Here is an 18,953-nt window from a genome sequence, read left to right on the forward strand (position 1 = left end):
ATCTTAGCTTTAATCACCAAAAAGTATTCGGGGATGATTGATAAAAAGAAAGCTAAAAAGCATTTCAGGCATCACACAAACTGCTTGGTGGAAGGACAAATGATAGACTTTCCCACATTAACTCTGAAAGAGAGTAAATGCCCTAGTGAAGAAATTGTTAATAAAGGAAAACAGATAAAAAGGGATAGATTCTCTGGCTACAAAATTATTCTATCTTTCTGACCCACTAAATAAATTGATACATTCTCAATTTCCCCAAAAGTCTTATTTTTATAGCATATTCTTGAAGTCCAGAATATTTTTAATTGCCATCATTTGAACTAAAGACTTCACACTTGATAGGAGTGCACTCTAACACTGAGCTACACCCTGACCCCCAGAATCTAAACACTTAAATGAGGTCCAAGTGTGGATGAGACTACTTATGTGACTACTTTTGTCTTGTTCTCTAATCATAGAACCTGTATTTGTAAATCCATGAAACTAAAGGGACAAAGCACATGTCTGAGACATATCCAACATATACAGATGATACAAGTGTAGAATAACTACTGTACACATTCCTATTCAAAAAGGAGATTGAGACACAGAGTCTATAGCAATTATGAAATGAAGAAAGGCAAAGTTTAGAAATGCTGTGAGTAGGTTTCAAGGCTTGGAAAATTGAAGCAATCTGGCTCTCACAACTGCTTGTCCCTTGGCTACAACTTCTGAATTTCTTTCCTCTCATAAAATGTATAAATATATTTTCATTTAAAAGGTGTTTTAAGCAGCTTATCAGTGGTAGCATTTTTGGGAGCCTTTCTCACTTGATACTATTTTTGTTCCCTTCAGTCAAGTTTGAAATGTTTTTTGTGACAAATATTTCTCAAAAACATTGTGGAGCTCCTATGGACTTCATTAGGGTTTACAAAAAATTGTAACACTTCAACAAATATCTTTGACATAAGCCCTTCTCTGCTTTGTGTGCCTGAAATGGCTGAGAGAAAATACACTAAAGTATCTCAGAAGTTCTATTGTTTGTTTGAGATCTGTTCCCTCTAAGATCTTTAGAAACATTGCACAGGAGGTGATGTATATGCTAATTACCTAATTTGTCCATGTATACAAAACATACATTGTACTTTATAAATGTCAACTAAAGTTATAATTAATTACTAAGAAATATTGTTCTTTCACTTGCTGGACTTTATCTGTAAATTAGGATTTATTTCCAGTCATGTTTTCCTGAAAATGTTCCAAAGCTATTCCTCAATGTTAGTCTCAATTGCCAAATGGAAAGGCTGAAAAATCCTAGTTTCTTTTATTTAGTTTTACTTCAATGTACTTTGCTCTCCTTGTTTTTATTATTAGCAAGAAATCAGAATATTTCTACCCACTGCCCAATTCTACATCCATTTCAAAAATTTAACCTTTTTTTTTACACTGGCATTTCACTCCTAGTACCAACATGTAATGAGTTCTCTGTTGTTATGGAGTAATTTGAACCTTGCCGCAGTCTGGCTGGGCACAATTCAGGAGCCACTTGTCAAAAGAAACGAACTTTATTTTTAGAACCACACATCCCAAACCACACAGCTCTTCAGGAAAACCTTCAGAGCCCAACTGCCACCACTGGCTTCCCACAAGCCTCTCAACCTCCCCCACTCCTCCTGCTCTTGAGGCCGATTGGCTGGGTCACATGGGCGGAGCCAAAAAAAGTCCCCCAATTATCAGCTCCATGGTCTGAAAGGGCGGGGAAACAGCCCAATGAGCATCACTGCAAAGGAGCTAATTAGTTGGCAGCAAGAAGTTTGCTGGGGCAGCTGTGAGCCAATTATCAGCTGGCAGCTGGAAGTTTGCTGGCAGCTGGAAGTTTTCTGGGGCCCCTTAGGCTGTGGCTCTCAACATCTCCCCCTCTCTGTTTAAACAACAAGCGTGTAGCTTAGGGACCGTGCCTACCTTAGGTTGTCCAATAGTACATATGGTCCTTACCATTCATAGGATGAGCTGACCTCAAGGCGTCAGCCTCCTGTCTTAGGTTGGTACCATTGCAATTGGATCTTACCCGTCATTGACTACCGGTCCAGCATACAGTCACACCTGTGACTGTATAGGTCTTTGTACCAGCGGGGGGTGGGGGGGGTGAGGTTCTTTGCCTCACCTCTGTTGGCCCCCAAATTTTAGTTGAACGACCATGACAAGCAGAAGGGAGGAAGATACACCAAGCCAATTGACGGCTCCTTTTGGAAAAATTGTACCACCGATGACACCATCAGCAAAAATACCCCAACACTACCACAAGTCGCTGCACCAACAGATAGTTCACAATGCATACAAGTGAGTTCACAATGCATACAAGTGATACATAGTCCAGGCAAGTTTTGCAAATAGTTCAGATGCAGAAGCTGTAGATTGGTTTTATCTTTGTCTTCACTGGCACTGGGATGAAGATAGGAATTCTGACAATAATGGCTAAAGAAAAAATTATGTAACATTCCAGAAGGCACTAAAAGAAAACAATTTTCTTAACAATTTACATTATCTTGAACAGAATTATTAAATATAATGAAAAGGAAAGGTGAAAGTAAACAAACAGATCTGTTAACCTCCTTTTTTGTTCACATATTAAGACAATCCTCAACAGCTGTTTACCAAATTTAAATTAAACCATTTAAATCATGTGAATAAAAAAATATTTGGATCCATTTTTTCATGAGCTCTCATCATATATGATATATGGACATACATACATACAAACATACAACATAAAACACAAGTGTGCACACATAATATAATACATACAACACATAACATAATAGTAAAGGCCTTATAACTTTTTACAGGTTTAATCTCCATTGCAGTGTTTAAAAACTCTATAGTCAAAAAATAGAATTGATCAGCAAAACATTAACCTGGGTCTGTATGAGCTCAAAAAACAAAATAGAACTTCATGATGTGGGAAAGGGTAATAATAAAATAGATATTGAAAAAAGCATCCTGGTTCTGTCGCAGATGTAAGGATAGCCAAACTGGAGTTATGGATATCAGCTGTTATGGATTTGAGCCAAATCATCTTCTTTTTGGTCTGTAGAAATCGCTTTAGTTAATCTCTCTGGAATCCAAATCGGCTGCTGATCTCCCTGTGGAAACACACAAACAGACCCCCAACTCCAGACAATTACTGGGTCAGGACCTTTACATTGTCCTGTTAGAATATCCTTCCAAAGTACCTTGGGCTTATGTACATTTTTTGGACACATATGCCTTTACGCAGCAATAAGCCCTGATGAATCCAAATTTAAAAAGTTTAGAGTAAAAAGGGTTATTTTAAGTTTATCTTTGGGGAATATATACCCCTTCCCAATTCCCTCTTTTTGCTTTAATAAGTACATTTTAATAGTTTGATGAGCTCTTTCAACTATGCCTTGTCCCTGTGGATTGTATGGGATTCCTGTTATATGAGTAAGGCCAAATGATGAGCAAAATTGTTTAAAAGAGGTAGAAGTATAACCAGGGGCATTATCTGTTTTTAACTGTTTTGGAACGCCCACAGTGGCAAAATTTTGTAAGCAATGAGCTATAATGCCGCAGTCCGGCTGCAGCAAAATAACCGGGGGGTGACGATTAAATTGTGTACGTTGATACAGCAGGAGTGGAAGCCGTTTATTGTAGGACAGGAGCAGTATTTATACATTCCACACAGCTTATCTAATTAACATAAACTAGATACATCAGTCAACCAATAAGAAATCTCCACACTTAATGGCTCGCTTTTGTTACTTCTCAAACCACTCCCTCTGGCATTTTGCCAGGCACCATCCAGACTTGTTTACGAACTCTAACATTCCCCTGGCAAAATGCCAGGTGTTATTTTGACTTGTTTACAGACTCTAACACTATAATATCTTTAGTTTTTTCTCCAGCATGAAGGGAGCCCATCAAAAATCCAGAAGAAGTATCAACTGTAACCTTCCAATATTTTAATTTTCCAAATTCTGGCAAGTGTGTGACGTCCATCTGCCAAATATGGTTAGGTATCAGTCCTCTAGGATTGATTCCAAGATTAACTTGTGGTAAAAAGGTCACACAATTTTGACATTGTTTTATTATTTTTCTAGCTTGTTCCTTAGTTATTTTAAAATGCTTTTGTAAAGTATTAGCATTGATGTGGAACTTTTTATGAAAATTTGTAGCTTCTTCTAGTGTAGAGAAAATATGTATGTCATGTGTAGTTTTATCTGCTAAATCATTGCCCAAACTAAGGGCTCCAGGCAATCCTGTATGTGCCCTGATATGTCCTATAAAGAATGGATCTTTTCTGTCCCAGATTAGACTTTGTATAGTGGAAAACAAAGAGAAAACAGTAGAGGAAGGGGAAATCCTACCAGCATCTTCAAGGGATACTATAGCATTAACTATATGCTGACTATCGGAAAATAAATTAAATACAGAATCTTTAAACATCACAAAAGCTTGTAATACTGAATTAAGCTCTACCTTTTGAGCTGATTGTTTGGGTACTAAAAATGTAAAAGTTTGATCAGGTGTAACTATTGCTGCTGCACCATTATTTGACCCATCAGTGAATATATTTGGAGCATTCATGATAAGTGTTTTTCTTGTCATTTTTGGAAAAACTACAGGATGCTTAGATCCAAAAGACAATAAAGGATTAGATGGTAAGTGATTTTCAAATGTAACATTAGATTTACACATGATTATTGCCCAAGTATTTACCTCATTAGCTATCTCATCAATTTGATCCATAGTATATGGAGTAATAATTTTATTGGGAGAAATTCCAAACACTCCCTTTGCTGCTTTTATTCCTTTGAGTATTAATTGTCCTACAGCCTCAGGATACCTAGTAAGAATAGTGTTAGGAGAATAAGATAAATGTATCCACAATAATGGACCTTCTTGCCAAAATACTCCTGTAGGAATATTTTTTGTTGGTAGTACAATAAATAATAAAGGCAAACATATCAATTCTATCCAAATGCATATTTTCCATATATGTTTCAATAATTTTTAATGCCTTTCTTGCTTTAGGAGTTAACATGTGGGGTGAATTTGGATCTGATGGACCTTTTAGAATATCAAATAAAGGTCCAAACTCTCCTGTTGGTATGCCTAGATAAGGCCTTATCCAATTTATGTCTCCCAATAACTTTTGAAAGTTGTTAAGTGATTTGAGTTGATCTACTCGTATTTGAATTTTTGGTGGACGGACCATGGTTGAGGATAATAGAACTCCTAAATAATTAATTGGAAAATTTAATTGTACTTTATCTATTGCTATCTCTAGATTATAATTTTTTAATAAGTTTGTAAGTGTGGCATAACATTCCAGCAATGTGTTTTTATCTTTATGTGCTAATAACACATCATCCATATAGTGAAATATTTGTAGTTCAGGATTTTGATTTCTAAGTGGCTGGATTGCTTTGTTAACATAGATTTGACACATAGTTGGACTGTTAGCCATCCCTTGAGGGAGTACTTTCCATTCAAATCTCTGATCAGGACCTTCATGATTCAGTGCAGGGATAGTAAATGCAAAACGTGGACTATCCTCAGGATGAATTGGTTGAAAAAAAAAACCCAATCTTTAATATCTATAGCTAAAACATGCCAGGTTTTTGGCAAAGCAGACAATTGAGGAATCCCTGATTGAGCAGGTCCCATAATAACCATCTCATTATTAATGGCTCTTAAATCTTGCAATAATCTCCATTTACCAGATTTCTTTTTGATGACAAAAATGGGAGTATTATGGGGAGATATGGAAGGTTGTATATGTCCCTCCGCTAATTGTTGTTTGACGAGATCATGGGCTACTTGTATCTCTTCTTTAGTCAGGGGCCACTGAGGAACCCACACTGGTCTTTCTGATTTCCAAGTAATTTTGATTGTCTCAGTGGCACTTTCTGAAAATCCAACCCATGTCTCTCTGTTCCTTGATCTATTTGTATTGGTGCTGCTATACCTTGTTCTTGTTCTCCTAATCTTTTTTCTTTCCTAAAACCTTGTCTAGCCCTAGTAGTGGGCACATTAGGATTGATGTTATTTGTTAATGTCAAACCTAATTGATCTAGGACATCTCGTCCCCATAAATTTATAGGAAGATGATCCAATACATATGGCTGTATATTTCCTTCACATCCTTCAGGATCCTTCCAATCTAATATCATAGAACTTCTATGGGGATTAGTCGCCACTCCTAGGCCTCGAAGTGTTTGAGTGGCTTGTTGTAATGGCCAATGTTTTGGCTGGCCATTCTTGACGAGATATGATGCTAAGGTCAGCTGCTGTGTCCAGTAGCCCATTAAACTCATGACCTTGAATATTTAGTTTTAGCATTGGGCGAGAATCTAAATTTAAAGACAACATAGCCCAATCTACACCTGTGGAGCCTAATCCCCTGGAACCTCTTTCTACACTATGACTAGGAAATTTATTATGTAGGCTGGGTATTATTAACAACTGTGCTATTCTATCTCCAGGTGAAATTACTGATATACCTCTTGGAGAACTAGCTATAATTTTTATTTCACCTACATAATCAGGATCAATTACCCCAGGATATATCATAAGTCCTTTTAGTGTAGATGAACTACATCCCAATAATAAGCCTACTGTTCCTTGGAGAAGAGGTCCTTTTACTCCTGTGGGAATGATTTGAACTCCCATCACTGGAGTTAGTACTGCTCTGGCAGAGGCGCAGATGTCCAACCCTGCGCTCCCTTGGGTTTGTCTGATGAGGGATTTCATGGACAATGTGTCCTGGGCACTACCCTGATGGTGTTGCTGGGTTCCTCTACTGCCCCGTATATTTGTGGTTGTGGGCCCCGGAGCATTGGGCCCCCCAGTCTGTTTTTTGGCAATGGAGCCTGATGCCTTTCTCCATGATATCGTGGGTAAATACCTGGTCCTTGTCTGTTTTTTGATAAGGGAGTACCCTCTATGGTGATTTGAGAACGGCATTCATTAGCCCAATGTCTCCCTCTATGGCATCGTGGGCAAATACCCGGTATTCTATTCCTTTGATACCTAGTTTTGTTAAACCCTCCTCCTATGGGGCAACTCCTTTTAAAATGTCCTGTTTGTTCACAATTATAGCATGTATTTGGCCTGACATCTAAAGCCTGTTGTACTGCAGCTGCCAAGACTTGCCCTTGTTCATTAATGTGTCTACATAATTTAATATATGTGTTTAAATCTTCATGTCTCCATGGTCTAATGACCTCTCTGCAGCAACGATTTGCTTGATCATAAGCCAGTTGTTTTATTAATGGCATTGCCTGTTCTGTATCCCCCAAAATTCTGGAAGCTGTTTGAATAAGCCTATCTACAAATTCAGCATAAGGTTTATTAGTTCTCTGTATTACCTTAGATAGCTGACCTTGTAAATCTCCATGTCCTTGTAAAGTCTTCCATGCCCTAACTGCATCTGCAGCTATTTGTGCATATATAGCAGGATCATATTCAATTTGTTGCTGTTGACCCTCATAAGGTCCTTTTCCTAACAACATATCTAGATTTCTTTGAGGGTAACCGGCTGCTCCATTTTGCCTAGCTGTCTCCGTGCAAAATTCCTCATTGGCAGCCTTCCATAACAAATATTGTCCTCCATTTAGTACAGATTTACATATGCTAGCCCAATCTGCTGGCGTCATGTCCAAGTTAGTAATGGACTCGACCATGCTTATTGTGAAGGGTGCTTGGGGACCATAGGTTGTTACAGCCTCCTTTAACTGCTTCACTGTTTTAAAATCTAAAGCACGGTGAATTCGCTGACCTCCTACCTGTTCAAGTACAGGGCATGCTAATCTTTGAGGTCCTGTCTCAGGATCCCATTTATCATCTACAGGGTTTGAGGGCCACTCAGCTGTCTCCATAGGTGGGGCTGTTGGTTGAATTACACCCTCTGGTGATAAAACGGAGTTAGTAACAGCCTCCTGTTGTAGCCTTTTTCCTAATAACCCCTTTTCCTTTAAATTTTCTTCCTCTGTCTGACTAGCTCGAGAGACCTTCTCTTTTGCTTGTTCTAAAATGTCTTTCTCCATGGTCTGAATCTCTAACAATTTACCTAACACCTTTTTGGTTTGTTTTTTATGAATTTCTAATCTACTATAAAGATAATGCAACCCAATACGATAACACAAAACAAAACCGAAACTGAATGAAACAAAAACGGAATAAAAAATTGTTGTATCAATTTTCTCTTCCTCAGGGCCGACAAACTTCAAACCTTTAGCCAACCATTTTTCCCAGGTTGCCTGAGAAATTTCTAGGGATAGGCAGCTTGAAACAAAAACAAAATAAATCAAAATAAGAACACATTGTTTTTTGAAATGGTCACCCATTCTCTCACCTTCCCTCAGGGGCAAGCAATTTCACTTACCTCTAAGTTTCAGACGTTCCATGTACAGGCCACCAAATGCTGCAGTCTGTCTGGGCACAAAATCACGAGCCACTCACAGCCTTGTAGATTCAAACAGCAATTCTTTATTCCCCAACTCATACCGGCACTCTACAAACACGTTCTGGGGAAATTCACATTCTGCGCAAAATCCACACACTCCACCGGGCTCTGAATCCCAAATACTCTCTGAATCCCGTGAGAACTCAATGGGAACTCGAGGAGCAGGTGTGCCTGAGGCAGCAGGATACGCCCTATTCCCAGCAGGGTACACCTTAAACCTGGAACCGCCCTAAACCCAAGGAGAGGGATACTCCCTAATCCCAGCAGGATACACCCTAAACCTGGATCCGCCCTGGTCCTTGAGCAAGGTCACCTTACATGCAATGTCACTGCAAATGACCTGGGTCATGCCATGCGTCATACCTACTTGGCAATGGCTCTCAGCATACACTAAAGATACATTCACAGAAATGTCTATGGCAGCAGAAATCACAAGAGCCAATGTATGGAGCAGGTATTCATCAATAGATGAAGGGATAAAGACAATGCTATACTTATACACAACAGAGTTGTATTCACCATAAAGAAGAATAAAATTTTGTCATTTGCCAAAAAATAGATAGAATGTGAGATCATTATGTTAAGTGAAATAATCCAGACTCATAAATTCAAGGTCATATGTTTTCTCTCATATGTGGAAGCTGGATAGAAAAAAGGAAAAAAGGAGAATCTCATGAAAATTGAATAAGACTGTCAGAGTAAAGAAAATTATAAGTGGGAGGAAATGTAATGGGGGTGTTACTTGGAAATGAAATTAACCAAATTATGTTATGTGCATGTAGGAATAAGACACAATGAAACCCACTATTCTGTATGATTTCTATTTGCACCAATAAAATTTTGAAATTAAAAAGTTATTCCCCATGTGTGCTCTCAAGCTGATGATTTTAGCTTGCTACTTGAGCACTTTGAGCATATAGGCACTTTTCCTCTCAGTAGACAAAACTCCTCCCAAACACATTATATTTTCTTTTAGTCATCTGGTAGGAGGAATATAGTAATAAATCATGGCAGGGAAATTATGTATTTTCTTGCAAGCATAAACCTCTGTACTATCTTTAAACCAGGCAGTAGTACTAGATTTTAGCAGGGAGGAGGGGTCAATATTTTTTCATGCCAAGTAGTACTCAGGAATGAAGGGATTCAAAAGGATCAAATGCCTCAACTCAGATATAACCATCCCAAAATAAGTTCTATTTCTCAATTAAGGCCAGGTCCTTTCACACAGAAACAATACAAGGTTCATATCTTCAGATTTTATTGACATTATTTTTAAGCATTAGTCCTGGGTCTTGGTCTTCAGATTTTTCTGTCCTCTACTTGTGGAAGATGAGGGTCTCCTTATACACTGCTCTTTATATACATCTTCTGGTTTTCACATTCCACTTTAGATTGGTAGTCAATCACTACTAGTCTTCCATTGTCTTTCTTAAATGCATTCATAGCACTTTACAAGAGCTACTGAATTCTGAAGTCCTAAAAATTATTCCTTTTATAAAAGCTTTTGAAATCCTGGGATCATAAACAACCCATCCCAGTTGATCACCAGTGAAAATTTTAATACCTGAATTACAACAGCATGTACCAGCTACCACCACTATGGGATATTTATTGGATGATGTAGTTCTAGATTCTCATTATAGCATCAATTTATTTGACTACTACCATACAATTACAAGTATTATAGATATGCTTTCCCCAAAACTGGGAAATCTGAGATTTGTGTGCAGAATGTTTATTGAGGTGTTTTTTCAGGACATTATCTGTGAGGAGAAAAAGTGGAATTAGGCAGAAATAAAAGTCAGAGTATAATGCAGTTGTAATAGAGAACCCAGGAGATCTTGAAAGAAATACTAGGATTGCCCATGAGAATTCCTCTGCCTTGAAGCAAGGAAGCATGATTCTAATATGCTTGAATCCTTCAGTTATTGGATAAGGACAATGGTATGGCATTGGGTGAGGAGGTTTTCTTTATCTAAGGGAAATTCCCAGTGGGGGCCACAAGAACCAGCCATCAACACTCCCAGAAACTGGAGAAGTGAATAAAACACGTGAGTAGGATATAACAGCATCCACTAACCAGAGATTATTGTAAATAAAATATTATTGGAACATAGCCAAACCCACTTCATCTTGTATAATGAATGACTTTTTTGTGCTACAGCATCATAATTAAGGCGTTGAAATAAAAATCATTGCCTGTATGGCCTAAAATATTTATTTACTGGAGCTCAGGGGAAAAATTATCTGTGGTATCCTGTGCTAAGTCAATATAGTTTTTTTTGTTGTTGTTGTGGGGAGGGTGCTTTTTTTTGTTGTTCATTTGATTGTTTTTGTTTTGTTTTGGTCTGCTTTGGGGGAGTTGATTTGTTCTGCACCAGGGATTGAAGCCAGGGAACTTAACCACTGAGCCACATCCCAGGCCCTTTTTATATTTTATTTTGAAACAGGGTCTAGGTAAGTTGCTTAGTGTCTCACCAAGTTTCTGAGGCTGGCATTGAACTTGCAACTCTCCAACCATGGCCTCTTGAGCTGCTGGGATTACAGGCATGTGCCACCATGCACAGATCACTGTATTTTTATTATCAGAAATAATGTATTACTATTTTAAAAATTATTAAGTGCCTTCTCTTGTGATGATATTTATATTGTAACATTGAGTAATCTTTAATAACTCCAGTAAGAAGTGATGGGCTACATTCACTTTTTAACTGATGTGTAATAAATTTACATACTTGGTGATATTATGTGACATTCTGATGCAAGGATACATTGTGTAATGTTCAACTTGGAGTAAGGATATCTATCATCTCAAACAGTTATTCTTTGTACTGAGAACATTCAAAATTCTTTATTCTAGCATTTCTGGAAATACACAATATGTTATCATTTTCAATAGATACCTGCTGTACCATAGAACACAAGAATAGAACATTTAGGTACCTATTGACCAAACTTCTCTAAAATATAAAGTAACAGTAGTGTCAGGCCTAAAAGTTCTAACTCTGAAACCAAATGTTTTTGCAACTATTATATTTCACTTGGAATTTCACCAAATTTAATCTGCTATAACATCTGGCCTAGGTGTAAATCATACTCCATTGACAGATACCCTACTTTTTATACTCTTGTAACTCTGTACATTCCAATCATGAGTGGAGGCAGCATGCCTACAATACCTAGAAAATGTCTACTTGGAACCAAATCATAAAGTGGACCTAGCTTTATAAAATTCATTGATTTACAGAGATAAACTTTAATTCTAACAATGAGGGAAAAGTCTCATTTCCAGTGAATAGTGAAGAAAGTCCAAATCATTAAACAAGTACCTTTTCATTGTTTTCAATTTACAGTGCAAATCTTTTGGTTAATCCTTTTTACCTCTCATAAACTAAGTCTTTAAACTGGCTTTATTCATAGATAGTTTTCATTCTCCCCAATCCCATTGTAGCTCTCCCTACATGAGGTAGATCATTTAGCATCCATGTTCCCAACGAGTCAGAGGTTTCAACGATAATGAGCATGTTTATCTCATCCTATAGTACTTTACCACTATATCAGACCATTATTGACATATTATAAATGCTTGTTGTTTTTGTTGTTTAAGTTTGTGAAATCTACCATACAGAAGGAGTTGGATGCAGTCCAGGTCAAACCATCAATTTTTCAATTGTTCCATGCACCCAAAGTGATTATGAGAACCTGCTGCTTGTGCTTTTTCAGGTAAATTCCATCTGGTGTTTAGTAACTTCAAAATGTTTAAGATGTAATTGCATTCCTCCTTTCAAAAAATATTAGCCATGAGGGACAAATATGGTAGAGTAGAGAAAGGTTGCACCTTCCAGTTTCTCTATGGCTTTGAATTGAATCAACGGAAATACTGTGTCTCAGTGAGGTAGATATTAAGGGAATTCACTAAAATTCAATACTGGACAGTCAGAGATTTGGAGAGGCCCAGAAGTACTGATATTTCAAATAGAGGATATGAAAGAGTACATCAGTGCCATGACAGTGGTGTCTACACGACACAGGGGAGGGGTGTCACAAAAAGATTTTAAAAAATCAGAAAAAATTGTCATGGAGGTACCCATAGAATAGAAAGGTAGCCTGAAATTAGCTTACTCTGAGTCTACACTTGGAGTTGGTGATTGAAAAGTGCTCTGTGTTTCTCAAGTTGGGAAAAGTGGGAAGCCAACTCATGGAAGTCATACTAGATGTGGGGAAAACCTTTGCTACAGGAACCATTAGAAAATATTGGCACAGAATCCTGAATGGTATCTACCATAAGGTCTAGAATACATGCTGTTGAAACAGGTACACAGAAGATTTCATCCAGGAGAATTCAGTTCAGGGATACAGAGAGGAGTGTGACTTACTTTCCCATGGAGTCTGGCAACTCATTTAATCAGCTGAAGATATTTAGGAAGCCAAATAGGCAGGCATGATTACATTCAAGGATTGAGCCTTGGAAGGCCATAGTCAAGGGTGGTGAAGTGTGCTGTGACCTGCTGTGCCCCCTCCACCCAGGGAACTTGGTTACCCTCTGAGTGAAATTATCAAAAAGTGTCCGGGATTGGGACAACCAGAATAGATTGCCATCTACCTGGTTTTATTGGTTTCTTTTACTAATATCTCCAGAATATGACAAAGAATATGACAAATAATGGATAGATCCCAACTGTGGGAACTTTCCATTTAGATCTTTGCCTCATCTCTGCCCTAAGCGTACATTGACCTAGACTTTCTAGACAATTTTCCAACAGATGGTATTTCTCATACATACTACCTTGTACTGATGAACTGAAAACCTGAGAGTCATTTCAATGAGCTTTGAGTCAGACCACTCCATATTTGGTTCCAGGTATTTAAATTAAGAAAAAAGGAGAAAGGGTAAATAATCCCCAAATCTTTGCTATAAGATGCACATACCCCAGGAAGAAATGGAAGGAAGAGTAGTCCGGCATTTGTAGTAAATAAGTATCCTTGGTCAGTTTCAACCACCACAATGAAGATAATTCTTTCATTCGTTGTTAACAAATTTTTTGTTCTTCCAGTTGTATTTGCAGTTTGGTTTGTATGTATAAATAAGTATGTGTGAATGTATGTATGTATATACATTATCTTTTTCATATTTTATCAGATTCTTTTTTTATTATTTTGTTTTTTTAGGGTTAATGAGGTTTTTTCTCTTTCTTTTCTTTTCTTCTTTTTTTTCTATGTGACTTTCTCTCCTATACTCTCCTTCTAATACTAAAATTTTTCTGTTATCTCTCTCTCTTTTTCTCTCACTCTGTACCCCCATCCCTCTTTCTCTCCACTTTATTTCATTTTTTACATATTTGCATCTTTTTTTGGCATCACTTTATCCCTCTATTTTGCTTTATTTCTGTCCTTTATAATATTCCAATCTTTCTTTTCACTTTTTTCCATTTTTTCTCTTAATGAACTAAAGTTTTCCCATATTTTAACACTATTTTATGTAATTTATTCTCACACCATTCACATTGTTACAGTTATTATTATTTTGGAAGTCATAGTTGACACCTGGTATTTCCATTAGTGATATAGGCTGATTGTAATTTTTGCTGTTGCTAACTTTTGACCCCACTATTTCTGTTTTGTGGCTATTAGTGCTGAAAATGTCAGTTGGCATCTGGTATTCATTTTAATGCTATGTATTGTTTGCTACTATTGTTGCTGTTATTTATTTTTCTTTTTCTGTGAGATGCTAGAGATCTGGTATAACACTTTAACTTTATTGCGTAGATATTACGCTTCTGAACCACACACTCTACCCATTTAGGAGACAGCACATTTTTCTCCATATATTACCTAACTCACTCAAACTTTAGCAACACAACATCACAAAGAATAGGACAAATTGACAACCAGGAATGACTAGAGGGACTCAGTGGTCACTCATTAATATCTTTTCTTCTAGAAAAAGCAAAGAGAAATAACACAAAGACTGTGAATACCACATCTATGAAGTGTTTCAAAATAGATTGCTCCCATACCCCTTTAATATACACAGAATTATCAAGTCTAGAAAAGCAATCACAGAGGGTATACTACTAATGCCCTTCCATATATAACACAATTTCCTGACTTACCAAAATGACCTCCCTCTTTTGAGATCTCATAGAAAGTGGAATTCTCGAGCTCCAATGCAATACACACTATTAGAATATACTAAGCTTGATATATATTGTTCCCAGGATCTTCTAGCTTCCAAGCTCTGTTTGAAAAATCTGCCATTATCCTAATTGGTTTTCCCCCATAGGTAATCTGATTCCTTTCTCTTGTGGCTTTTAAAATTCTTTTCTAATTCTGTATGTTGGGTATTTTCATTATAATGTGACTTGGTGTGGATCTGTTTTGATTTTGTACATTCAGCATCCTGTAGGCTTTTTGAATTTGGACTTCCAATTCATTCTTCATGTTTGGAAAGTTTTCTAATATTATTTCACTGAATAGATTATTCATTCCTTTGGTTTGTACCTCTATGCCTTCCTCTATCCTAATAACTCTTAAATTTGGTCTTTTTATGCTATCCCATATTTCTTTGACTTTTCTGTTCATGGTTTCTTACCATTATCACTGTGTGGTCTATGTTCTTTTCAACTTTATATATTTTATTCTCGTTGTCTAATGTCCTATCTTCCAAGTGGTCTACTCTGCTGGTGATGCTTTCATTTGAGCTTTTAATTTGGTTTATTGTTTCTTTCATTTCAAGTATTTCTGTTCTTTTTTTTTTTTGGACCTCTATCTCCATGTTGCTTCCTGTATTTGTCAAAGTGATCTTTCACTGCCTGTATTTGCTCTCTTCCTTGAGTTCACAGAACATTTTAACCATGCATATCCTAAACTCCTTCTCTGTAAATTCTTCTTCTGTGGCTTCCAATGATTGTAATGATGTGGTGTCTTCATTTGTTTGGGGCACTTTCTTCCCTTGTCTTTTCATGTTGCTCGTGTGTCTTCCTTTCCATCTCTATGGGTCTGGAGTGCTCTTGTAGGGTTCCAAGACCTCTCCTTTGTGGGGAAGGGCAGTGTTAACAGATCCCAATATCAACAGTATACCACTTATGAACAATTTGTTGTTATTAAGATTTCTACCATTTAATCTCAATGTCCAGAATTGTTGGATTCAATTATTATCTAAAATATAATCAGTAGTTTTATAAAAAGGTTTCCAGTTTCTGACAGTGGAGAATGAACTGGGGGTAGGGTGTAGGACGATATGCTGAGGAAGTAGTATAGTGAGGATATAGAGCTAATATATATTAGGAAGTGCATAATAGAAATCTAATGAAAAGGGTTAGTAGCAAGAGAATAGACAGGAAGTAATTTAGGGTAGACAAGTACGTGGGAAGACAGTGGAGTACATAAAATAAACACACATATGTATTTAGAAAAATACAGATGTTAAAATAGTAAAATTTGCAGGAGAAAAGAAAAATGAAAGAAGAAAAAGGAAAAGAAAAAGGGAATATACAACACCTCTATATTATATTATTCAGATGACTCAATCCTCAAATTCTATTTCATGCAAAGTTCTTGGTTTCACCTATGTTGGAGATGTGAGTGCCAGAGGATAGAGGGGTAAAACAAAACAAAACGAAACTAAACAACAACAACAACAACAACAAAAAAAAAAAAACAAAAAACAAAAAAAACCAACAACTTGAAGGAGGAAACCAGGTTTGTTGCTAGCTTTAGAGTTTTCCACTTCTCTTCTCATCCAATAGGTGGGGTTGTTTGTTGTAAGCTGGTGTCTCTGCTCTCGGGATGGTAGAGGTAACCTGGGTTGGAATCCAGGTCCTGATTCAGGGCCCTGGAAGTGGGGAGTGGCACCCACCAGTCCCTGCATGGAGACTGCAACTCATGGGTCTCCTTTTGGGACTGCTCATATGACTTTAGTGCTTGGTCCTATCTCCCTATCTTTCCTGGAGATTTCCCAGTTCCTGGTCTCTCTGTTAGGCTCCAAACTTTAGCCCCATCTCCCTCTCCCTTATCTGTTCCCAATTGAGGAAATGCTCACCCTGGGGCTCCCATGGGTGGCTCCCTGATCACACTGCACACCTGTGTTGGGCAGCTACTGTGTTGGGTTACCTCCACTGGGGAGGAGGGGAGATACTAAAATACATTGCAAAACAAGTATCAGGAAAGCTATACTATTAAACACACCTGGAAATATATTCAACAATTTACAACACCCTGATATCAAAAAACACTTCAACAAGAAAAGATTGTACCCTACAAAGTTCTTGACATAAAATTGGAAGAGAAATCCACCCCAACAGATGCACTAACCTCAAAACTGGAAATATGAAAAATTGTGGTACAATAAAATCTCCAAAGGTTAATAACTCACAAGCAAAAGATATTGCAGTATATAAAATGCTGGATAAATAATTCAAAATAATAACTATTTAAAAAAGAGGATTGAATACCAAGAAAAGTCAGGAAAACTGAGTAAACTAAGGAAGACATTACAGAATATGAATGAGAAATTCAACAATAAGATACAGATATTAAAAAAAACTGAAAAGAAATCTTGGAAACAAAAGGTATAGTGAGTCAAATAAAAAATACAGCTGAAATTAAATCCTTTTAATGTATTAGAGCAGGTAGTAGATACTCAAACCTTAGAGATAATGTCATCATTCAGACAGTATTTAAGAAAAAAATGAAACTACAATAACAAAATACAATATCTCTATGACATTATGAGAGAAATTGAAGGCCCATAGACATTGAGTAATGAGAAAAAATGTAGGACTACCAGGTGCCTGAGAGTGACCATAGGCATCAGCACCCACATAAAACTTTCATCCACTCACCTGAGCAGAAGTCCCAGATGCAGCTCCCACACAGGACACCTGACAGCTACCCAAACACTGGATCTGAAGCCACCACTCCTGTGTGGACCCCCAAGTTACTTCCATCTTGGGATTCTGCAGCAACAGAGATAGTCCCCTATGCACCATAGCCTGCCTGCACAAGGGAATGTCACCTAGGCTCTGAAGAAAGCCACAGCCACACACTGCATGCCACATATCCAGTCTCTAAACTCATTGTCCAAAACCATTGCCTTTCTCCCCCCCCCACCCAACCCGACACCCCATGGCTAAAAGCAAATGCCTCAATTTTGGGTCACCTTCATGAGCATCTTTAGTGGGGGCAACTCCAGCTAGCCAGGTTCTCAGTTTCTAACTCCTCCTGCTCCCCAGCAGATGCTTACCTGGCATAGTGACTGCCCAACACAAAGCAGCTCTTAGCAGGGCAGGTGCACAGGATGCTCAAAGCCCCAGAAAGAAATGTCCTGTATTAGGAAGCAGTAATGAAGAGGGTGAGTGTGATACGTTTAGAGATAAAGAGACTAGGAACTGGGAGGCCTTCAGGTGAGATAAGGAAATAAGACCAGGTCCTCACATCACAGGAGCAGGCCCCACAAGAGATCCTTCTGGTGCCGTCTCCCCTTGGGGACAAGTGGGTGTCACATCCCACTTCCAGGTGCCCTACACCCAGGACCAACTCAACCTCCCCTGGTTACCTTCACCATCCTGAAGGTGGAGATACCAGCTATCAACAGAGAAACCCACCTATTGGATGAAAAGGGAAACAGGAAAGATACTGATCCCCAACCAACACAATCTGTATTCCTTCCTTCAATTTTTTTTTCATTCTTCTCTCTCTCTTCTCCTGCTCTCATATCTTCCACATATGTGAAACCAAGTTCTTTGCATGAATTAGGATATGAAAAATGAAGGGCTGGAGATGTGGCTCAAGTGGTAGCGTGCTCGCCTGGCATATGTGCGGCCCGGGATCGATCCTCAGCATTACATACAACAAAGATGTTGTGTCCCCCGAAAACTAAAAAATAAATATTAAAAAAAAAGGATATGAAAAATGAGATGACTGAATAGTAGGATATTACAGTTATGTTGTATATTCTTTTCTTTTTCTTTTTCTGCAGTTTTTACTATTTTAACATTTTTTATATTTCTTAATATTTATGTGTGTTTGTTTCATGTACTCTACTGTCTTCCCATTTACTTGTCTACCAAAAATTATTTTCCCTCTACTCACCTGCTACTAACTTCTTACTTAGATTTCTCTTTCACACTTCCTAAGATATAATAACTCTATATCCTCACTTTCTACTTCCTCAGCATATCATCTTACGCCTCACCTCCAGTTCTTTTTCCACCATCAGAATCTGTAAACCCTTTTACAAATCTACTGATTATATCATAAATAATAATTGAATTCACCATTTCTGTAAATTATGACCAAACTGTAAACATCTATTGCAGCTATTTTTTTTTGCTTGGTATATTGTTTATGTTGGTATCTGTTAACATTGTACTACCCATAAAAGGAGAGGTATTAAAATCCTACAGGGGCACTATAAGATTATAAGGTAAAATGGTAATGCCTTAGATCCACAATGCTAGAAGCGAAGACACACAAGCAGCAT

At 37.6% G+C, this 18,953-nt stretch overlaps 1 protein-coding gene across 1 annotated transcript in view; it reads left to right on the forward strand.

The window, feature by feature from the left end:
• The window catches only part of LOC114100130 (steroid transmembrane transporter SLC22A24-like), a 63,263-nt gene that overhangs the window by 32,668 nt on the left and 11,642 nt on the right, over positions 1 to 18,953 (forward strand). The window contains exon 6 of the mRNA XM_027944772.2: positions 12,078 to 12,193. Coding sequence (XP_027800573.2) covers positions 12,078 to 12,193 — 116 coding nt within the window. The remainder of the gene's footprint in view (positions 1 to 12,077; positions 12,194 to 18,953) is intronic.

This window comes from Marmota flaviventris, chromosome 9 (genome assembly GCF_047511675.1).
Source record: "Marmota flaviventris isolate mMarFla1 chromosome 9, mMarFla1.hap1, whole genome shotgun sequence".
Lineage (NCBI taxonomy): Eukaryota > Metazoa > Chordata > Mammalia > Rodentia > Sciuridae > Marmota > Marmota flaviventris.